The sequence below is a fragment of the Oryctolagus cuniculus genome, chromosome 3 (genome assembly GCF_051225735.1).
Source record: "Oryctolagus cuniculus isolate XC-2025 breed Fujian yellow rabbit chromosome 3, ASM5122573v1, whole genome shotgun sequence".
In the NCBI taxonomy this organism is placed as follows: domain Eukaryota; kingdom Metazoa; phylum Chordata; class Mammalia; order Lagomorpha; family Leporidae; genus Oryctolagus; species Oryctolagus cuniculus.
Window position 1 is genome coordinate 180,620,795 of NC_142869.1, and position 23,880 is coordinate 180,644,674.

At 40.1% G+C, this 23,880-nt stretch overlaps 1 protein-coding gene across 1 annotated transcript; it reads left to right on the forward strand.

The window, feature by feature from the left end:
- The first annotated feature begins 5,443 nt into the window (after positions 1 to 5,443).
- OR9A2 (olfactory receptor family 9 subfamily A member 2) lies at positions 5,444 to 22,917 on the forward strand. Its single transcript, XM_051849005.3, is given in 6 exon segments — positions 5,444 to 5,606; positions 5,609 to 5,832; positions 5,834 to 6,074; positions 6,077 to 6,196; positions 21,505 to 21,509; positions 22,777 to 22,917. Coding segments are annotated over 6 exon segments (894 nt in total).
- The last annotated feature ends 963 nt before the right edge of the window (positions 22,918 to 23,880 follow it).

Genomic DNA, 23,880 nt, shown 5'->3' on the forward strand with positions numbered 1-23,880 from the left:
AATGCGTCTATCAATAGCTCATTTTTCCTGTTGCCTAGTAGTCCATTATGTGGATATAGCAAAATTTTTTTGTTCATTCATCTCTTGATTATCATTTGAATTGAATAAACTGCTATCACTCTTCTTAAATGTGTGTTTTCTGTGGCCATATGTTTTGATTTTCTTAGGAAAATACCTACAACTGGAATTACAGGTTTGTATGGTAGGTGTGTGTTTAACTGTTATTGTTTGTACCATTATAATTCCCAGCTGCAATGTGTGAGTCTTCCAGTTGCCCTCTGTCTTCAACAACACAGGGTGGTTAAAATCAGTTGCAGGTGACATTGTGGCACAGCAAGCTCAGATGCAGTTCTGGGCTCTGGCTTTATCCTGGTTCCACCCCAGCAATGTGGTCACTTGGGGAGTGAAACAACAGTTAAAGATTCATGTTCATATTCTCTCTCTCTCTCTCTCTCCTTCAAATGAATAAATAAATCTTTTAAAAACTCAGTTAAAGCTCTATACTTGGGTCTATGTCTGAATTGCTTATTTTATTTGTCTGTATGATCACTGGTTTAAATGATATTATGCAAAAATCCCACCATCTTGATTGCTATAACTTTATTGTAAGTCTTAAAACTAGGTTTCATCAGCCCTCCAGATTTTTTCTGCTTTTTCAAAATTGTTTTGACTACTCCAGGATCTTCACATTTGCATATAAATGTTAAAGCCAGCTTTACAATGTTAAGAAAAAGCCTCCAGGGATTTTCACTTAAATTGCCTATAATCTGTAGACTAACTAGGAAAGAATTGACATTCTAACAAAATTAAATTTCTGTTTCATGAAAATAGAATATGAATACTTCACCACCTATTTAAGTTTTTCTTAATTTCTTTTAGCAGTGTTTTAATTTTATAGTTCTTACGTATAATTTATTAAATATATCCTCTAATTTCCTTTATTTATGTTATTGAAGTTGTATTTTTATTTAATTTTAATGTAATTATTTTATTTCAAATTATATTTTTTGCTCACTGCTAGTGTATAACAATACCATTTTTATAATAGATTATAATAGATTTTATATGTTTATATTTTTATGTTTATATGTTTATGTTTTTATATGTTTGTATGTTGGCCTTTTATTCTGTGACCTTGATAATTATACTTATTAGTTCTATTGGAACTGGGATGCTCAACATACAAGATAATGTCTTTTGCAGATAACAGATTTTATTTCTTCATTTCCTAGCTGTGTTTTTTAATTCATTTTCTTGCTTTATTTCATTGGCTGTGATTTCCAGGGCATATGCAATGGAAGTGGTGAAGCTGATATCTTTACATTCACCCTGTTCCTCATCTTAGAAGGAAAGTATTGTTTCATCAGGAAGTTTGATGATACTGCAGGGTTCTTGCCTATATTCTGTTTATCCATTTGGGGAAGAATCTCTTTTTCCTAGTTCTCTTGGAGTCTTTTTTATTATTTTAATTTCTTAATTTATTTGAAAGGCAGACACACATGTGCATGTGTGCACGCACACACACGCCCCCCCCACACACACACAAAGAGGGAGGGAGAGAGGAAGAGAGAGAGAGAGAAATCTTTCATCTGCTGGTTCTGTCTCCAAATGCCTGAAATAGTGAGGGCTGGGCCAGGCTGAAGCCAAGAGCCCAAAATTCAATAGCAGTCTCCACATGGGTGGCAGGAATCAAATACTTGAGCCATTATCTACTGCTTGCCAAGGTACACATTAGCAGGAATTTGGATTGGAAGCAGAGGATCCGGAACTCAAACCAGGCACTCTGATATTAGATACAGTTGTCCCAAGTGGCGTCCTACTCCAGATTTGCTACACCAAATGCTTACTCCTTGTTAAGTTATTTAATAAATGGATGTTGACTTTTGCCAAATGCCTTTTCTATCCCTATTGAAATGATCACACAGTTTTTTCTGTTTAATTCTGTAGCATGGTGGCTTATAATGACTAATCTCCTAATGTTAAAACAAGTTTGCATTTCTTAAAAAAGTTACCACTTTGTTGTGGTATATTATAATATCCTCCTTATATATGGATAGATTTGGCTTTTCTAACATTTTGTTTAGGAATTTTACATCTACTTTCATAATCGATATTGCTTTTTAGATTTTTTTGTGGTATCTTTGTTGTCAAAATGATTCTGACCTCATAGAATGAATTGAGAAGTGTTCCCTTCCCCTAAATTTTCTAGATTTTGTGCAGAATTGGCATTACTTCTTCCTTAAATATTTGGAATATACCAGTAAAACCATTTGGATCAGGATCTGTAGTTTTATTATGTGGGAAGGTTTTTCATCATGAATTCAATGCATTTAAGCTATATGGAATATTCAGTTGTTTCATTTAGTTTGAGTCATTTTAGGTAATTTTTGTCTTTCAAAAGATTTTCCATTTTATTAGATTAGTCAGTTGATTTTTAAGATGTCTTTTTTTTTACTATCTTCAATTTAAAATTAACGTAAAATTTTAATTAGAAATTCTGTTCATGGTAGGTCAGGAAATAAACAACTCTCCTATCATATAGCCTTAGTGATAGTGTAAATCAATCTAAAATCTTTGGAGTATAATTTTATGCAAATAAAAAGCAGTGGCTTTAATGCATTTAAAGCTTGACCTAGAAATTCCAACTTTAGGGATTTATTCCAAAATATAAGCATTCATTATAGTTATATTTGAATAAGTATTTGTAACATCATTTTTCATAATAAAAATAAAACAGCAAAAATTTATCAGTGTAAGTATCTGATAAAGAACACACATTCATATCATGGAATACTTTGCAAAAAAGAGACAGGGCATGGCATGTGTGTTGATATGGAAGGGATTTCTTTTTATGTTGGTAAGTGAGAAAGAGAAGGTTGCAAAACAGATTTTCACAGCATTTTCTTAAAATGAATATGGATATACATGCTTAGAAAATTTCTCTAAAATTACATGGCAAGCTACTTTGGCTTGTGCAATTTAAGAAATTGGAAAGGCGAAACTTCCCAATTTAGACCCTTAGGCACCAGTTGACATTCTCATGTATAACAGGTGTGCTTAAAATAAAAGCCCAAATCTAGATAAATGTTTTATAACTCTCACTTTTTGTCTTACTCCAGCATCAAGCAGATTTCCAATTTATATGCTTTCACTTCTTCCAGGCTGTAAATATAACTGCCTCCGAAGCCGTCCCTCTGTTCCCCACTTCGAAGTAGCCCAGCTGGTAATCAGGGACACACCATAGGAAAAAAGTGGCAGGAAGGATCTTGCTCATATGCCTAAGATACACATATGTTCACAGGCGTGGAAACCTCCAGCAACACCTCAACGCAGAGCGAAATTCGGGCACAGAACTGCTCTGCTATATCCTGTGGGGGCCACGGGACTAGGAGAAAGAGCCTCTGTGCAATGAATGAAGGAGTAATCAGAATTCAAAGGGGTATTTGGGGAAGTTAAGGCTTTGAGACCAACATGTAGACTTCTGCGGGTGTTGGTGCAAGTTTTAAGTGGAATTATGGTGTCTTCTATTGGGAGAAAAAGTTTAGTTTTGGCTTCAAACAACTAAGTGAATCCCAAGAAGAGCCTTGGCTGAAGGATGGAAGTGAACTGCTTTGAGTCTGAGATATCTTCTTATGGAAACCTGGACTTAGGACCTTGGGGAAAGACAGCCCTGGTCCCTGGTATTGATGCGTTCCTGGCTGGTAAGATTCCAGGTTTTCCCACTAAACAAGAACTTTCAAAAGTTCTAAAACTTAATTGGTTAAAAATGGGAATGACTAAAAGTCTGTTCTTTTTCCTGGTTGATTGCTTAGGGATTTCCTGAACTTGAGCTAGTTAAGAAGAGGTACCTCAGTGAGTAGATCCCCTTGGGAAAGAGGAGAAGGATAGAATGAGAAAGGGAGGGCGACCTTCAGCTTTGCACAACACAGTGGCATTGTTGTTTCTGAACTGTCTGCTATACTCCTCTGTGAGGACAGTTTCCTTCCCTACCGTAAGTGGGGACAGCAGCAGGTGGCTCTGCTCTCTGTGCATGTCTCAGGACTGGGCAGCAGGTGTTAGCCTCAGCCACACCCCAGGACAGTAGAAGTGAGTGAAGTCCCTCCATATTGGTGAGTGTCTTCCCCACGGTTCTCTTCTGTGAAGGAGAGAATAGGAGATGAAGTGTAAGGGAGGTGCTGACCAGGGCTGCCTTCTAGAACAAGGACAATGGGAGTGTGAAGAGAGGACTAGGGGAGTAGCAGAAGGCACTGGCTCATCCCCAAATCCCTCCTCCACAGCCGAGTACTTTCAGCTCTCTTTTGTCCCAGTGCTAGATAGATAGAGACATGGGTTTGACCACGGCTAAGACAAGTATCATTTAATCCCAGGTCATGCATGCATCATCTTCTAGTTTTTCATCACTGCTTACTTTTTAAAAAAAGATTTTATTTATTTGAAAGACAGAGAGAAAGGCCCCCCTTCCATCTGCTGGTTCACTCCCCAAATGTCTGTAATAGCCTGAGCTGGGCCAATCCAAAGCCAGAAGCTTCCTCCAAGTCTCCCACATGGGTGAAGGGACCCAAGCACTTGGGCCATCTTCCACTGCTTTTCCAGGCCATAAACAGAGTTTATTGGAAGAGGAGCACCTGGGACATGAACCGGCATCCATATGGGATGCCAGCGCTGTAGGTGGAGGCTTAGCATACTATACCACAGCGCTGGACCCTTTACTTACTTTTTCTCAAGGAAAAGTAAATATATGTACTTTTCCCACACCAATCTCAGAATACAGATTGAAGAAGACATATGCTTGTCCTCATAGGGTATATATGCTCATTTTATAGATGAGTCATAAATTAATGAAATAAAATTCATATCCTCCCAAATCAGTTTTTCTGTTTTTTTTTCCTCCAGGACATGATCAATAAACCAATATCTTACATGCCTTACTTATTGTCATGTGTATGGGATAGCATCTGTACTCCCCTTGAACATACATGCCACAGGTTAGGTGTTTTAAATGGTTCTGCCCTGGCTATAATTTTTTAAACATAAATGAAGGCATAAAATAAACAGTTAAGCATATGATATCAGATATGACAAATGCTATGAAGAAAATTGAAGTGTAGTAACTAGTGTGCCTTTTCTGTTCCAGGGGTAGTTGGCAAGAGTCCTTTGAAGAGGTAATATCTGAGTAATAGGTTAAATGGAGAGATAGGGAACCAGATATCCCTGGTAGCTAATGCGTTTGAGTCTGTGCCAGGTACCATCTCCTCCTAGGGCTATGCATGGGACTTGAGGTGAAATCATTTAGCTCTGGCATGTGTACAGCATGGTGGCAGGGGCATATCATACTGCCTGAACATCAGGTTGGAAATGGTTCCACATTCCAATCTTTCTTCTCTCTTGGGAGTAACTCTCCTTTGGTCTCTAAGTTTCACAAGAAGCAGAGCAGGACTTGATAATGGACAGTCATTTAGGTGCCACTGAGTTCTGCCTTCTAGGCTTCCCTGCATCCCATGAACTCCATCAAGCTCTTTTCACTTGGTTCCTGTTCTTCTATTCAGTGACATTAATGGGCAGCAGGGTCATCATCATCATTGTCTGTGTTGATCATCACCTGAATTCCTCTGGTATGTTTTCCTCAACAACCTCTCTGTCCTGGAGATCCTTGTCAAAACCATAATCATCCCTGTGATGCTGTGGGGATTGCTGCTCCCTGGCACATAGACAATATCTTTGGCTGGATGTATTGTCCAGCTCTTCCTCTACCTTTTTTGGGGGACCACAGAGTTCAGACTACTTGGAGCAATGACCGAAAAGTGTTGTGTGTCTATCTGTAACTCCTTGAGATAACTACATAATTATTAACAGCTGTAGCTGCATCTGGGCGGTCATTGCATCATGGACATTTGGGGTTCTCTCTGGATTCTGGTCAGTCTATGCCACATTTCAATTTACCTTCTGCAAATCAAATCTGTTAGACCACTTTTACTATGATCGGGGGCAGTTACTCAAACTATCCTGTGATGACACTCTTTTTACAGAGTTTATTGTTTTCTTAAGGGCTGTTTCCATTATCATTGATTGTGTGATCTCACTGTCTCCTACACCTATATCACTCCCACCATCCTCAAGATCACCTGAGCCTCTGGCCAGAAGAAAGCCTTCTCCACGTGTGCCTCCCACTTCACCTTTGTTGTGATTGGCTACGACAGTTACTTGTTTCTTTTTTGTTTATTTGTTTGTATCTCAAAAATAAAACATTAGGAACATAGTAATTCTTCCCACCATACCTGCCCTCCACCCATTCTCCCCCTCCTTTCTCCTCCATCTCCTATTTAGTTTGAGACAGAAAAAGAAAAAGAAAAAGAAAAAAAGAGAAAGAATGTAATAAAAATAACTAAGAGAACTGTTCCAACTGTTCCTCAACAGTCTAGACAGGGCTGTTCTATGTCATTGCTTCTTGAAGGTGATTTTGCTCTCCCCTACCTCTTTTCCCTTCCTTCCTCCCCCTTCTTTCTTTTTAGAAACCTAATTGTCTTTAAAGAAGAACCCAAGGATGATACATCTTTTGCAAGTTCTTAGACATAACTATAACTTAGAGACATAATAATATCATCCATTTAATACAGTAAAAGGAAGTGATTTTTGAGAACAGATTTTACTATTATGTCTCATGATACAACTCTTTGGGGACAGAGGTCCTGCATTGGAAATTAGTGCACAGTGATTCTTGTTTATTTAACAAATAACACTCCTATAGATGACATCAGTGATAACCCAAGGCTCTTGACGTGAGCTGCCTAGGCTATGGAAGCCTTTTGGGTCCACAGATTCCTACAGTATTTAGAAAAGGCCATAAGCAAAGTAGAAGTTCTCTCCTCCCTTCAGAGAAAAGTACATCCTTCTTTGGTGGCCACTTCTTTCAACTGGGGTCTCACCCACAGGGGTCCTTTATGTAGGACGTTTGTTGCCAGAGTGTCTTGGCATTCCATGCCTAAAATGCTCCCCCTGGACTTTTCAGACCAGAATGCCTCAAGGACTGATTCTTTTTTATTTATTTATTTATTTTTTGACAGAGTTAGAGAGAGAAAGGTCTTCCTTCCATTGGTTCACCCTCCCCCCCAAATGGCCGCTACAGCTGGAGCTACACCAATCTGAAGCCAGGAGCCAGGTGCTTCCTCCTGGTCTCCCATGTGGGTGCAGGGGCCCAAGCACCTGGGCCATCCTCCACTTCCTTTCCGGGCCAAAGCAGAGAGCTGGACTGGAAGGGGAGCAACCAGGACTAGAACCTGGCACCCATATGGGATGCCAGGTCCGCAGGCGGAGGATTGACCAAGTGAGCCATGGCACTGGCCCCAAGGCTGATTCTGAGGACAGAGTGTTACTTAATGCTTAATGCAATTGTCATTCTATGAGTCTTCTGTATGTACTGCTTCCCATGTTGGAGCCTTCACTCCTTTTTAGTTGTCTATCATTGTTTCCAAACACTTAGTCCTATTTATATGATCATTTTAACACTTGATCCTATCTATATGGTCACTTTACCACTTAATCCTATCTATTTGATCTTTATAACACTTCAGCTGCTATTTTTACCAGCCAGCTTAAGGGAATTTGGGTCCTATGGCAAGTTGTTAAGCTGTACCCTTAGAAGTAAGTCCGTAGGAATCTAAGCAGGACTATGCTGCTTTGCAGTTACAAAATTCATACATTTCACAATTGCAGCTTTAGTATCTTGATAATTCTTCCCACTGTGCCCACTCTCCCACCCCCACTCCCACCCCCTTCCTCTTCCTTTTCTTATTCTCATTCTTTACTAATATCTATTTTCAATTACCTTTGTACATATATGGTTAACTCTATGTTAAGTAAAGAGTTCAATATTTATATGAAAGAAAAAAGATAAGAAAAATATTATGAAGGAAAAAAGATAAAAGTATAGAATCAAAAGCTGTTCCTCAATATTCAAGTGAAGGATTGTTTAAAATCATTGATTCTCCAGTCCACACAGCAAACTCCTAGAGTTACATTCACTGTAAATAACACTCTTACCTCAGAATCAATCCTTAAGGCTTCCTGGTCTGGCTGAAAGGCCTGTGAGAGCATTTCAGGCATGGAAATCCAAGACTCTGGCAAAACATATCCTACATGAAGGATCTCTGAGAGACCTCAGTGGAAAGAAGGGGCCATCAAAGAAGGATGTACTTTTCTCTGAAGGGAAGAGAGAACATCTACTTTGCTTATGCCTGTGTACAAATACTGATGGTGTCTATGGTCACAAAAGGCTTCCATAGCCTTGGCAGCCCATAGCAAGAGCCTTGGGTGATCACTGACATCATAAATAAGAGTGTTAATTGTTAAAGTAATAACAGAAGTCACTGTGCATTTACTCCCCATGTAGGACTTCTGTCCTTAATGAGTTATACTATGAGAATTAACTGCAAATCTTGTTCTCAAACTGTACTGTATATGTTGTATGTATGTGAGGGGATGCAAACTGTTGAAATCAGTGCTCAACATAGAGTTAGTCCTCTGTATATAAAATGAAACTAAAAATGAACCATAATGAAGAAGGCGATGGGAGAGAGAGAGGGAGGTAGGATGGGAGTCAGGGTGGGAGGCTGGGTTTGAGGGAAAGAACCACTTTATTTCTAAAGTTGTACCTTTGAAAAATGGATTCATTAAATAAAAACTTTAAAATAAAAAAATTCAAAATCATTGCTTCTTAAAAGTCAATTTTATTTCTATATAATGCCTGTTAGGTGCTCTGTTAGTTATCACAAGTCAAGAAGAACATATAGAATTTGTGCTTTTGAACTGGCTTGTTTCACTACATATGATGTTTTCCAGTTTCATCCATTTTGTTGTAAATGACCGGACTTCATTTTTTTATTGCTGTGAGTATTCCATGGTGTACATATCCCATAATTTCTTTAGTTGATGGGCCTTTGTGTTAATTCCATGTCTTTGTGCTTGTGAGTTGAGCTGCAATAAATATGGAGGTACAGATAGCTCTTTCATATGCTGTTTTCATTTCCCTTGGGTAGATTCCCAGGAGTGGGATGGCTGGGTTATGTGGTTGGTATATATTCAGACCTCTGAGATATCTCCACACTGTCTTCCATTTTGCCTTTACCAATTTAAATTCTCAACAACAATGGATTAGAGTACCTTTTCCCCACATCCTCACCAGCATTTGATGTTTGTTGATTTGTGTATGTGAGCCATTCTAACAGGGGTGAGGTGAAACCTCATTGTGGTTTTGATCTGTATTTCTCTGATTGCTGGTGATCCTGAGCATTTTTTCATGTGTCTGCTGGCCATTTGGGTTTCCTCTTTTGAAAAATGTCTATTTAACTCATTTGCCAATTCTTAACCAAATTGTTTGTTTTTTTTGGTTGAGTTTCTTGATCTCTCTGTATATTCTGGTTATTAATCCTTTATCAGTTGTATAGTTAGTGAATATTTTCTCTGATTCTGCTGGTTATTTCTTTGCAGTACAGAAGCTTCTCAGTTTTATGTAATCCCATTTGTCAATTTGGGCTTTGATTGCCTGTGCCTCTGGGGTTTTTCCAAGAACACTTTGCCTATACCTAAGTCTTATAGGGTTTCCCCAATGTTCTCTAATAAGTTGAAGGTGTAAGGTCATAGATTTAGGTCTTTAGTCTATTTTGAGTAGATTTTGGTGAAAGGTGTCAGGCAGGGGTCTTCTTCATACTTCTGCATGTGAAAATCCAGTTTTCCCAGTACCATTTGTTTAAGAGATTGTCCTTGCTCAAGGGATTGGTTTTAGCACATTTGTCAAAGATAAGTTGGTTGTAGATGGTTGGTTTGATTTTGGGTGTTTCTATTCTGTTCCACTGGTCTATCCATCTGTTTTTGTACCAGTACCAGGCTGTTTGATTGTAACTGCCCTGTAGTATGTCTTGAAATCTGGTATTGTGAAATCTTGGCTTTGTTTTTGTTGTATAAGATTTCTTTAGCTATTTAGGGTCTCCTATGTTTTCATATAAATTTCAATATCATTTTTCTATATCTGAGAAGATTGTCTTTGGTATTTTGATTAGTAGCACATATAATCTGTAAATTGCTTTCATTAGTGTGGACATTTTGATTCTTTCAATACATGAACAAAAAGATTTTCCATTTTTTGTATCTTCTATTTCTTTAATGTTTTATAATTCTCATCATAGAGATATTTGACATCCTTGGTTAAATTTATTCCAAGGTATTTGATTTTTTGGTAGCTAATATGAATGGTATTGATCTTAGAAGCTTATTTTTAGCCATGGCATTGTCTGCATATACAAAGGCTGTTAATTTTTGTGTGTTGATTTTATATCCTGCTACATTTCCAAACTCATCTATGACATCCAATAGTTTCTGAGTGGAGTCTTTTGGATCCCCTGTGTATAGGATCATGTCATCTGCAAGTAGGAATATTTTGAGTTCCGCCTTCCCAATTTGTATCCCTTTGATTTTTTTTATTGCCTGATGGCTCTGGATAAAAGTTCCAGGATTATATGGAAAAGCAGTGGTGACAGTGGGCCCCCTTGTCTGGTCCCAGATCTCAGTGGGATTGCTTCCAACTTTGTCCCATTCAATAGGAAATTGGCAATGGGTTTGTCATAAATTGCCTTAATTGTGTTGAGAAATGTTCCTTCTATTTCCGATTTGCTTAGAGTTTTCATCATGAAAGGATATTGTATTTTGTCAAATGTTTTCTCTGCATCTATTGAAATAATCATATGGTTTTTATTCTTCAATTTGTAATGTGATGTATCACATTGATTTGTGAATGTTGAACCATTCCTTCATACCAGAAATAAATCCCGCTGGTCTGGGTGAATGAGCTTTCTGATGTGTTGTTGGATTCAATGGGCTAGTAGTTTGTTGAGGATTTTTGCATCTATATTCATCAGAGAGTTTGGTCTTTAGTTCTCTTTCTCTGTTTTATCTTTTTCGAGTTTAGGAATTACGGTGATGCTGGCTTTGTAGAAAGAATTTGGGAGGATTCTTTCCCTTTTCATTGTCTTGAATAGCTTGAGAAATATTGGAGTTAGTTCTTATTTAAATTTTTGGTAGAATTCAGCAGTAAAGCCATCCTGTCCTGGGCATTTCCTTGTTTGGAGGGTCTTTATGACTAATGCACGTTCTTTATTGGTCTGTTTAGGTTTTCTATCTTCATGGCTCAATTTAGGTAGATCATGTGTGTCCAGGAACCTATCCATTTCTGCTACATTTTCCAGTTTGTAGTAATTTCTGATTATTCTTTTTATTTCTGTGGTGTCTGTTGTTACATTTCCTTTTTTTTTTTTTTTTTTTTTTTTTTTTTTTATCTTTTATTTAATGAATATAAATTTCCAAAGTACGACTCATGGGTTACAATGGCTTTCCTCCCCATACAGTCCCTCCCACCCACCACCCTCCCCTTTCCCACTCCCTCTCCCCTTCCATTCACATCAAGATTCATTTTCGATTATCTTAGTATACAGAAGATCAGCTTAGTATACCTTAAGTAAGGATTTCAACAGTTTGTTCCCACACAGAAACATAAAGTGAAAAATAATAGATGAATTTTTTTTAAATGATGATGAAATCAGATCAGACCTATTGTCATGTTTAATCCCAGTGAGAGTCAAGTTGGGAATTGATAGTTTCTTTTTTTTTTTTTTTAACAGAAGATCAGTTTAGTGTACATTAAGTAAAGATTTCAATCGTTTGCACCCCCATAGAAACACAAAGTGAAATATACTGTTTGAGTACTCGTTATAGCATTAAGCCTCAGTGTACAGCACATTAAGGACAGAGATCCTACATGAGGAGTAAGTGCACAGTGACTCCTGTTGTTGACTTTACCAATTGACACTCCTGTTTATGGCATCAGTAATCTCCCTATGCACCAGTCATGAGTTTCCAAGGCTATGGAAGCCCCTTGAGTTCTCCGACTCTTATCTTGTTTAGACAAGGTCATAGTCAAAGTGGAGGTTCTCTCCTCCCTTCAGAGAAAGGTACCTCCTTCTTTGAAGACCTGTTCTTTCCACTGGGATCTCACTCACAGAGATCTTTTTGCCAGAGTGTCTTGGCTTTCCATGCCTGAAATACTCTCATGGGCTTTTCAGCCAGATCCGAGTGCCTTTAGGGCTGATTCTGAGGCCAGAGTGCTATTTAGGACATCCGCCATTCTATGAGTCTGCTGAGTATCTCACTTCCCATGTTGGATCACTCTCCCCTTTATTTATTCTATCGGTTAGTGTTAGCAGATACTAGACTTGTTTATGTGCTCCCTTTGACTCTTAGTCCTTTCATTATGATCAATTGTGAACTGAAATTGATCACTTGGAATAGTGAGATGGCATTGGCGCATGCCACCTTGATGGGATTGAATTGGAATCCCCTGGTATGTTTCCAACTCTACCAATTGGGGCAAGTCAGCCCGAGCATGCCCCAAATTATACATCTCTTCCCTCTCTTATTCCCACTTTTATGTTTAACAGGGATCACATTTCAGTTAATTTTCAACACTTAAGAATAACTGTGTGATAATTACAGAATTAAACCAGTCATATTAAGTAGAACAGACAAAAAAAAAATACTATGAGGGATAATGTATTAAAGTGTCCATTAGCAGTCAGGGCTATGCTGATCAAGTCACCATTTCTCATAGTGTCCATTTCACTTCAGGAGGTTTCCTTTTTGGTGTTCAGTCAGTTGTCACCGATCAGGGAGAACATATGGTATTTGTCCCTTTGGGACTGGCTTACTTCACTCAGCATGATGTGTTCCAGATTCCTCCATTTTGTTGCAAATGACTGGATTTCGTTGTTTCTTACTGCAGTATAGTATTCTAAAGAATACATATCCCATAATTTCTTTATCCAGTCTACCATTGATGGGCATTTAGGTTGGTTCCAGGTCTTGGCTATTGTGAATTGTGCTGCAATAAACATTAGGGTGCAGATCGCTTTTTTCTTTATCAATTTAAACTCCTTTGGGTAAATTCCAAGGAGTGGGATGGCTGGGTCGAACGGTAGGGTTATGTTCAGGTTTCTGAGGAATCTCCAGACTGATTTCCATAGTGGCTTGACCAGTTTGCATTCCCACCAACAGTGGGTTAGTGTCCCTTTTTCCCCACATCCTCGCCAGCATCTGTTGTTGGTAGATTTCTGTATGTGAGCCATTCTAACCGGGGTGAGGTGAAACCTCATTGTGCTTTTGATTTGCATTTCCCTGATTGCTAGTGACCTTGAACATTTTTTCATGTGCCTGTTGGCCATTTGGATTTCCTCTTTTGAAAAATGTCTATTGAAGTCCTTGGCCCATCTCTTAAGTGGGTTGTTGGTTTTGTTTTTGTGGAGTTTCTTGATCTCTTTGTAGATTCTGGTTATTAACCCTTTATCTGTTGCATAGTTTGCAAATATTTTTTCCCATTCTGTCGGTTGTCTCTTCACTCTCCTGACTGTTTCTTTTGCAGTACAGAAACTTCTCAATTTGATGCAATCCCAATAGTTGATTTTGGCTTTGACTGTCTGTGCCTCCCGGGTCTTTTCCAGAAATTCTTTGCCTGTGCCAATATCTTGAAGGGTTTCTCCAATGTTCTCTAATAACTTAATGGTGTCAGGACGTAGATTTAGGTCTTTAATCCACGTTGAGTGGATTTTTGTGTAAGGTGTAAGGTAGGGGTCTTGCTTCATGCTTCTGCACGTGGAAATCCAGTTTTCCCAGCACCACTTATTGAATAGACTGTCCTTGCTCCAGGAATTAGTTTGAGATCCTTGATCAAATATAAGTTGGCTGTAGATGTTTGGGTTGATTTCTGGTGTTTCAATTCTGTTCCATTGGTCTATCCATCTGTTTCTGTACCAGTACCATGCTGTTTTGATTACAACTGCCCTGTAGTATGTCCTGAAATCTGGTATTGTGATGCCTCCGGCTTTGTTTTTGTTGTACAAGATTGCTTTAGCTATTCGAGGTCTCTTGTGCCTCCATATGAATTTCAGCATCATTTTTTCTAGATCTGCGAAGAATGTCTTTGGTATCTTGATTGGGATTGCATTGAATCTATAAATTGCTTTTGGGAGAATGGACATTTTGATGATGTTGATTCTTCCAATCCATGAGCATGGAAGATTTTTCCATTTTTTGGTATCCTCTTCTATTTCTTTCTTTAAGGTTTTGTAATTTTCATCGTAGAGATCTTTAACGACCTTGGTTAAGTTTATTCCAAGGTATTTGATTGTTTTTGTAGCTATTGTGAATGGGATTGATCTTAGCAGTTCTTTCTCAGTCATGGCATTACTTGTGTATGCAAAGGCTGTTGATTTTTGTGCATTGATTTTATATCCTGCCACTTTGCCAAACTCCTCTATGAGTTCCAATAGTCTCTTAGTAGAGTTCTTTGGATCCTCTAAGTACAGAATCATATCGTCTGCAAAGAGGGATAGTTTGACTTCTTCCTTCTTGATTTGTATTCCTTTGATTTCTTTTTCTTGTCTGATGGCTCTGGCTAAAACTTCCAGAACTATGTTAAATAGCAGTGGTGAGAGTGGGCATCCCTGCCTGGTGCCAGATTTCAGTGGAAATGCTTCCAACTTTTCCCCATTCAGTAGGATGCTGGCTGTGGGTTTTTTATAAATTGCTTTGATTATATTGAGGAATGTTCCTTCTATACCCAATTTGCTTAGAGTTTTCATCATGAAAGGGTGTTGAATTTTATCAAATGCTTTCTCTGCATCAATTGAGATAATCATATAGTTTTTCTTCTGCAGTCTGTTAATGTGGTGAATCACATTGATTGATTTGCGAATGTTGAACCATCCCTGCATACCAGGGATGAATCCCACTTGGTCTGGGTTGATGATTTTCCTGATGTGTTGTTGTATTCTATTGGCCAGAATTTTATTGAGGATTTTTGCATCTATGTTCATCAGGGATATTGGTCTGTAATTTTCTTTCAGTGCTGCATCTTTCTCTGGCTTAGGGATTAAGGTGATGCTGGCTTCATAGAAAGAATTTGGGAGGATTCCCTCTTCTTCGATTGTTCTGAATAGTTTGAGAAGAAATGGGATTAGTTCTTCTTTAAATGTCTGGTAGAATTCAGCAGTGAATCCATCTGGTCCTGGGCTTTTCTTTGTTGGGAGGGCCTTTATTACTGTTTCAATTTCTGTTTCAGTTATGGGTCTATTTAGGTTTTCGATGTCTTCATGGTTCAATTTTGGTAGATTGCATGTGTCCAGGAATCTATCCATTTCTGATAGGTTTTCCTGTTTGCTGGCATACAGGTCCTTGTAGTAATTTCTGATGATTCTTTTTATTTCTGTGGTGTCTGTTGTTACGTTTCCTTTTTCATCTCTGATTTTATTGATTTGGGTCTTTTCTCTTCTTTTTTTAGTTAGTTGGGCCAATGGGGTGTCAATTTTGTTAATTTTTTCAAAAAACCAGCTTCTCGCTTGGCTGATTTTTTGTAATGTTTTTTTGGATTCAATCCTGTTAATTTCTTCTCTGGTTTTAATTATTTCTCTTCTCCTACTAGATTTGGGTTTGGTTTGCTGCAGTTTTTCTAGGTCCTTGAGGTGCGCTGAAAGCTCATTTATTTGGTACCTTTCCAATTTCTTGATATAGGCACCTATTGCTATAAATTTGCCTCTCAATACTGCTTTTGCTGTATCCCATAAGTTTTGATATGTTGTGTTGTTGTCTTCATTTACTTCCAGAAAGTTTTTGATTTCTCTTTTGATTTCTTGAATGACCCAGTGTTCATTCAGGAGCATGTTGTTCAGTCTCCATGTGTTTGCATACTTTCTGGGGTTTCCTGAGTTGCTAATTTCCAGCTTCATCCCGCTGTGGTCTGAGAAGCTGCATGGTATGATTCTAATTCTTTTAAATTTGCTGAGACTTGCTTTATGGCCTAGTATGTGATCAATCCTAGAGAAGGTTCCATGCGCTGCTGAGAAGAATGTGAAGTCTGTAGATGTAGGGTTGAAAGTTCTGTATATATCTGTTAGATCCATTTGGGCAATAGTGTCAATTAAATCTGCTGTTTCCTTGTTGATCTTCTGTCCGGATGATCTGTCTATTTCTGAGAGTGGAGTATTGAAGTCCCCCAGTACTATTGTATTGGAATCTAAATCTCCCTTTAAGTCCCTTAACATATCTTTTAAATAGACCGGTGCCCTGTAATTAGGTGCATATACATTTATAATAGTTACATCTTCCTGTTGAATTGAACCCTTAATCATTATATAGTGTCCCTCTTTGTCTCTCTTAACAGTTTTTGTATTAAAGTTTATTTTGTCTGATATTAATATGGCTACACCTGCTTTTTTTTGGTTTCTGTTGGCATGGAATATCTTTTTCCAACCTTTCACTTTCAGTCTGCATGCCTCTTTGTTAGAGAGATGTGTTTCTTGTAGGCAACAAATAGTTGGGTTGTGTTCTGTGAGCCAGTCAGCCAAACGGTGTCTTTTAACTGAGGAATTCAGACCATTAATGTTCAATGTGACAATTGATACGTAGTGACTTTGCCCTGCCATTTTCCCGGAAATATTTTCTAGTATATGCTTTGAGCTTCCCATGCTCTTTTACTGGTAGGTGTTCTTCCTTTCCCTTCTTTCATATTGATGGCCGTGTTTCTGTGTTTCTGAGTGTAGCACATCTTTAAGTATCTTTTGCAGGGCCGGACGAGTGGCCACAAAGTCTTTCAATTTCTGTTTGCTATGAAAGGTCTTTATTTCACCTTCATTCACAAATGAGAGCTTGGCAGGATATAATATTCTGGGCTGGCAATTTTTCTCTCTTAGCACCTGTGCTATGTCTCGCCATTCCCTCCTAGCTTGTAGGGTTTCTGATGAGAAGTCAGCTATGAGTCTGATTGGAGATCCTCTGAGAGTAATCTGACGTTTCTCTCTTGCACATTTTAGGATCTTTTCTTTATGTTTCACTGTGGTAAGTTTAATTACCACGTGTCGTGGTGAGGATCTCTTTTGGTCATGTTTACTGGGGGTTCTATGAGCTTCCTGTACTAGGATATCTCTGTCCTTCTCCAAACCTGGAAAGTTCTCTGCTAGTATCTCACTAAAAAGGCCTTCCAATCCTTTCTCTCTCTCCATGCCTTCAGGAACTCCTAGAACTCGAATGTTGGTTTTTTTAATAGTATCCTGTAGATTCCCAACAATATTTTTTAGGTTTCTAATTTCCTCTTCTTTTCTTTGGTTTGACTGTATGTTTTCCTGTGCTCTATCTTCTAAGTCCGATATTCTCTCTTCTGCTTCACCCATTCTGTTTTTAAGGCTTTCTAATGTGTTTGTCATTTGATCTATTGAGCTCTTCATTTCATTTTGATTTCTCTTGACTATTACACTTTCCTGTTCTACTAGTTTCTGAGTTTCATTTTGACTCTTCCTTAAAATTTCATTTTCACAAGAAAGATTTTCAATCTTGTCCATTAAGGATTTCTGTAGTTCAAGGATTTGCTTTTGAAAACTTCTAAATGTTCTTATCATAAATTTTTTGAAATCCGTATCTTGCATTTCTTCTATCTCATCATCTTCATACTCTTGGCTTGGGGTGTTTTGCTTATTTGGAGGCATCATAGTGTCATCGTTGATCTTGCTCCCTCTATTTCTGTGTTTGTTACTCGGCATAGTTAATTCTTCTTGCGTCACTGTGCTTTTTTTTCTTTTTTTTCTTTTTTTTTTTTTTTTTTTTATACTGTGTCCGTGTTAAGTGGACTGCCTGCTGTTAGAGGAGCCTTGGAGGCTTGAGATGGGTGCGGCCTGAGAGCTCTGCCTGGTTCTTCCTGGTTAAGGGTGTGCAAAGGTGACACCCTCAGGTTATGCGTGGTAAATCTCTCTCTTTTTATTTATTTATTTATTTTATTTATTCAGGGGGTAAGTAACACCGCAGGGCAGGGCTGTGCAGAATTGATGGTATTTAGCTTCCAGTCTTTGGCTCCTCTGGACTCCCACTGGGTTGCCTAGGCTACTGAATTGTAGTGACTCAGTTCCTTAACTCTCCCCCATTGATATGTAAATCCAAAGAGGAGGCCTGCTCTTTGTCTCTTGGGAATTCTTCAAGCCTTGTGGCCTTGTAACCTTTGCAAGGTTAGAGGGAAGAGAAACCCCGAAGCTTTTTTTTTTCCTTCTTTCCGGTAGTGAGTTTGCTGCACTTTCCGGCCCCCTTCTAGATTCTGACCCCCGTTTCCCCACCAATGTCTCGGGTTATTGAGCTCACCTCCCCTTCCAGCGCCGATGTGTGGACTCGGAGCCCTGAGCGTCCCAAATCTCCCCGCAGTTGTCTGTGTGGCATGCACTCTCCTTGGAGCACTGTCGCGCAGACCCTGGGGCTTCTGCGGCTGGGTCCCGCGACTTGGCTTCCGCGCGGTGGGTGACCTTGTTCTCCCAGTAGGTCCTCCGATTCACGCCTGCTCCATTCAGAAGGGTTTCCCCTGCAATTTTTTGTTTGGTTCTATTTTCTGCGGCTACCGTAACTCCCCTTTTATTAAACTAAATTTTCCCGGACTATCGGTGCGCGCCCTCACTATTCCGCCATCTTCTCTCACATTTCCTTTTTCATCTCTGATTTTATTCATTTGGGTCTCCCCCACTTTTTTTTTTTTTTTTTTTTGGTTAGTAGGGCCAACAGTGTGTCAATTTTATTTATTTTTTCAAAAAACCAGCTCTTCGTTTTGCTGATCTTTTATATTGTTTTATTGGTTTCAATTTTGTTGATTTCTTCTCTAATTTTAATTATTTCTTTTCTCCTACTAGTTTTGGGTTTAGTTTGCTATTGTTTTTCTAGATCCTTGAGATGCATTGATAGCTCATTTATTTGGTGCTTTTCTAGTTTCTTTATGTGGGCTCTGATTGCTATAAACTTTCCTATTAACACTGCTTTTAAAGTTTTGATATGTTGGATTGTCATCTTCATTTATTTCCAGAAACTTTGATTTCTCTTTTGATTTCTTCTATGACCCACTCTTCATTCAGGATCATGTCGTTCATTCTCCATGTGTTTGCATATGTTCTGGGGGTTCCTGAGTTGTTGATTACAAGCTTCATTCCATTGTGGTCACAGAATATGCATAGTATGATTTTGATTTTTTTTTGAATTTTCTGAGACTTGCTTTATGGCCTAGCATATTGTCAATCCTGAGAAAGTTCCATGCACTGGTGAGAAGAATCTGTATTCTGTGGCTGTAGGATGTAAAGCCCTGTTGATATCTGTGAGGTTCATTTGGCCTATAGTGTCAATTAACTCTTGTGTTTCCTTGCTGATTTTCTGTTCTTGTTGATCTGTCCATTGTTAAAAGTGGGGTATTGAAGTCCCCCATTATATTGTATTTGAGTCTGTGTCTCCCTTTTTTTTTGACAGGCAGAGTGGACAGTGAGAGCGAGAGACAGAGAGAAAGGTCTTCCTTTTCCATTGGTTCACCCCACAGTGGCCGCTGTGGCTGGCGTGCTGTGGTCGGCATACCACGCTGATCTGAAGCCAGGAGCCAGGTGCTTCTCCTGGTCTCCCATGCGGGTGCAGGACCCAAAGACTTGGGCCATCCTCCACTGCCCTCCCGGGCCACAGCAGAGAGCTGAACTGGAAGAGGAGCAACCGGGAGAGAATCTGGCGCCCTGATGGGGACTAGTACCTGAGGTGCTGGCGCTGCAGGTGGAGGATTAGCCTATTGAGCCATGGTGCCGGCCCTGTGTCTCCCTTTAAATCCATTAACATTTCTTTTAGATAGCTAGGTGTCCTGTAATTAGATGCATATGCATTTATAATAGTCACATCTTCCTGTTGAAGTGATCCCTTAATCATTATTTTGTGCCCTTCTTTGTCGCTTTTAATAGTTTTTGTGTGAAAATTTATTTTGTCTGCTATTAGGATGGCTACACCAGCTCTTTTTTGGTTTCTGTTAGCATGGATTATCTTTTTCCATCCTTTCCCTTTCAGTCTGCATGCATCTTTCTTGATGAGATGTGTTTTTTGTAGACAGTAAGTAAATGGGTTTTGTTTCTGAATGCATTCAACCGGTCTGTTGGTTAACTGTAGAGCTGAGGCCATTTACATTCAGGGTGACTATTGTTATGTAATGTCTTTGCCTGCCATATTTCCATTAATAGTTCTCTATTTTTTTTTTTTTACTTTGGGTTTCCTTTGTACTTTTACTGGGGGATTTTCTGCCTTCTCCTTCTTTCATAGTGATGACCATGTTTCTTTGTTTCTGTGTGTACCACATCCTTGAGCATCTATTTGGAGCTGGTCAGGTAGTTACAAATTCATTTTCTGTTTGTTATGGAAGGTCTTTATTTCACCTTCATTCATAAATGAGAGATTTTCAGGGTACTGTATTCTGGGTTGACAGTTTTTTTCTCTTAAGACTTGAAATATATCTTGCCATTCTCTCCTAGCCTGCAGGGTTTCTGATGAGAAGTCCACTGTGAGTCTAATTGCAGTTCCTCTGAATGTGAGCAGGTGTTTCTCTCACACATTTTAGAATCTTCATGTTTTATTGTGGGGAGTTTTACTGCAACGTGTTGTGGTGAAGATCTTTTCTGGTTGTGTCTATTGGGAGTTCTGTGTTCTTCCTGTATTTGGATGTCCCTTTTTTCTCCAAATTCAGGAAATTTTCCATTACTATTTCGTTAAAAATGCCTTATAATCCTTTCTCTCTTTTCATGCCTTCGGGAGTTCCTGACTCAGACCCATATGTTAGGTCACTTGATAGAATCTTGTAGATCTCTAATAGTGTTTTTTAGTTTTCTAATTTTTCTTCTTTTTTTTTTTTTTATCCAACTGTAAAATTTCCAGAAATTTGTTTTCTAGTTCAGATGTTCTTTCTTTTTCCTCACCTACGCTGTTGTTAAGAATTTCCACTGCATTTTTATTTGATCTATTGAATTCTTCATTTCTAGCATTTCAATCTGATTTCTTTTTAATATCAATTTCATGTGAAAATTTTTCATTTAATTTGTGAATTTGCTTCTGATGGCTTCTAAGTAATCTGATGATTAATCTTTGGAATTCCATTCCCAGCATATTCTCAGTCTCTTCATCTTCACCTTCTACAGTTGACATATTATAGTGTTTAGGTTTATTTTTTTATTGTCTGGTGGCTTTTATCTTGGTTTTTGTCTTTGTGGCTTAGTGGGATGTCTCACCAAGAGGTGTGTGCTGGGTGTGCCTGGGTGGAGCAAGTATCCAAGGTAAGGCCCTCATGGGGCTCTGTAGCTCTCCTCTGGTTATCCAGATGGAGGAGGGTGTATGACCCGCCCTTCTCCTCACAGCTGCAGAATGCCCTGGTGTTAGTCCCTGGTGTGTTCAGCACTCATTCCCACTGCTTAATGAACTACAACTTTGATCTGTGGAGTCTTTTTTGGGCACATGGTTCCCCCTGTTATGAGTTGCTATAGGTCTGTAGGTATTGGATGACTATGCAGTGCTCCTGCCTACTGGATCTTGGCTCACTCCTCGTGGTGGTGGGTGGGCATGAGCTTCCCATAGGTGGTGCTTCCCCTTGCTGTACAGCTTGCATTGGTGGTGGTGGGGAAGGAATTATGCTGCATTGTGTGGCCCTTGTTGTTTGGGTGGGGGTTGAGGCGACCCCTGCTATTGCTAGGCTCGCACACGGGAGGTAGGGGTGGCAACCACCTGCCTGAGTCCAAAACACGAACAAAGGAGCAAAATGGCTTTTCCCAGCAGGCTACAGGTCTCTGCAGGGTGGGAGAGTGGAGAGGAGGGAGGTGCTCCACCTCCTCATTTATTCTTTTACTTGTGTGGAACTTAAAAGCAGTTCACCAAACTCTCCCTCCCACTGCTATCCACAGCTCCATGTGCCCGTGGATTCCCCTCTCACCTGATCTGCCAGGGCAGGCATTTTCTTCCCCAGGTCTGAGCCTCCACTCTGTTTTTTTTTTAATATTTTATTTATTTATTTATTTGAGAGAGTTACAGATAGTGAGAGGGACAGACAGAGAGGAGGGTCTTCCATCTGTTGGTTCACTCCCCAGGTAATCGCAATGGCTGGAGCTGCGCCAATCCCAAGCCAGGAGCCAGGAGCTTCCTCCGGATCTCCCATGTGGGTGCAGGGGCCCAAGGACCTGGGCCATCTTCTACTGCCTTCCCAAGCCACAGCGGAGAGCTGGATGGGAAGTGGAGCAGCTGGGACTATAACTGGCGCCCATATGGGATGCCGGTGCAGCAGGCGGAGGATTGACCTACTGCATGGCGCTGGCCCTCCTTTTTTTTATATGCTCTTTCAGTGAGGACCTGGACCATCTCTGTGGTTTTCCCTAGGTTTCCTGCTGCAAATTTCCCATGGCTTTATCTTAGGCTTGTATTCCCCCCCACACACACTTTTTTTTTTTTTTGGCCAGGCATAATTGGACAGTGAGAGAAAGAGAGACAGAGAGTTATAGACAGTGAGAGAGAGACAGAGAGAAAGGTCTTCCTTCCGTTGGTTCACTCCCTTAATGGCCGCTACAGCCGGGCTAAGCTGATCTGAAACCAGGAGCCGGGTACTTCCTCCTGGTCTCCCATGTGGGTGCAGGGGCCCAAGCACTTGGGCCATCCTCCACTGCCTTCCCAGGCCAGAAGCAGAGAGCTGGACTGGAAGAGGAGCAACCAGGACTAGTACCCGGCACCCCAACCGGGACTAGAACCTGGGATGCCGGCGCCACAGATGGAGGATTAGCCAAGTGAGCCACAGTGCCAGCCTGTTTCTCCCCTTTTTAAATATTAATTTTGCCTTGTTTGATTTGGACTGTCCTGTTCCTATTCCACCGTCTTGGAACCAGCTACTTGTTTCTTTACGTGAAACCCTAGCAAACACAGGCAGCTGATTACAACAGGATGGCATCACTGCTGGTTTCCATGGTGATCCCTTTCCTGAACCCTTTCATCTTTACTCTCAGGAGTGACAAGGTCAAAGAGGCCATTTGATATGGGAGTGGGATGTTGCTGTCAACTCCTAAGAGATAAGCATTTCTGCATCAGTTTTGGTGGTGTGGTTCTCACTGTGCATTATTCAGCAAGTGAGAAAACCCTCATTCCTCTCTTCCATTATCACTGCAAAAATTAAATCGCATGCTCAAGTTCCAATTACAGCAGCCCAGCGGATACTGAAATTCTCTGCCCACTGGAGTCTCTTAACCTTAGTTTCTGCTTGTTTCCATTGTTGAACCCAAGGAGGCATATTCTTAGGATGTGGGAGGTACTAGTAAAAGAAAACACATACATGTTCATAAGAGTTCTGTTAGCCCAATTAATTTGTTTACGGTCTTGCGCTGAACCTGTATTTCCTGGGAGAAGAGAGGAAGTGAGTTTCCACATCAGAGAATAGGTAGACATGAGCGCTGGTCCTTCATTAACTGTTGCTTGCTTGTATGCTGTGTGCAGTTTTTTAAAGATTTTTATTTATTAGGATAATCCTCCACCTGCAGCGCCGGTACACCGGGTTCTAGTCCCGGTCGGGGCGCCGGATTCTCTCCCGGTTGCTCCTCTTCCAGTCCAGCTCTCTGCTGTGGCCGGGGAGGGCAGTGGAGGATGGCCCAAGTGCTTGGGCCCTGCACCCACATGGGAGACCAGGAGGAAGCAGCTGGCTCCTGGCTTCGGATTGGTGCAGCGCGCCGGCCATAGCGGCCATTTGCGGGGGTAAAACAACAGAAAGGAAGACCTTTCTCTCTGTCTCTCTCACTGTCTAACTCTGCCTGTCAAAAAAAATATTTTTATTTATTTGTGAAGCAGAGTTACAGACAGAGATGGGGGAAACAGAGAGAAAGGTCTTCCCTCTGCTGGTTCATTCCCCAAATGGCTGCAACGGCCAGTGTTGAGCTCCCATCTGAAGCCAGGAGCCAGGAGCCAGGAGCTTCTTCTGGGTCTCCCACATGGGTGTAGGTGCCTAAG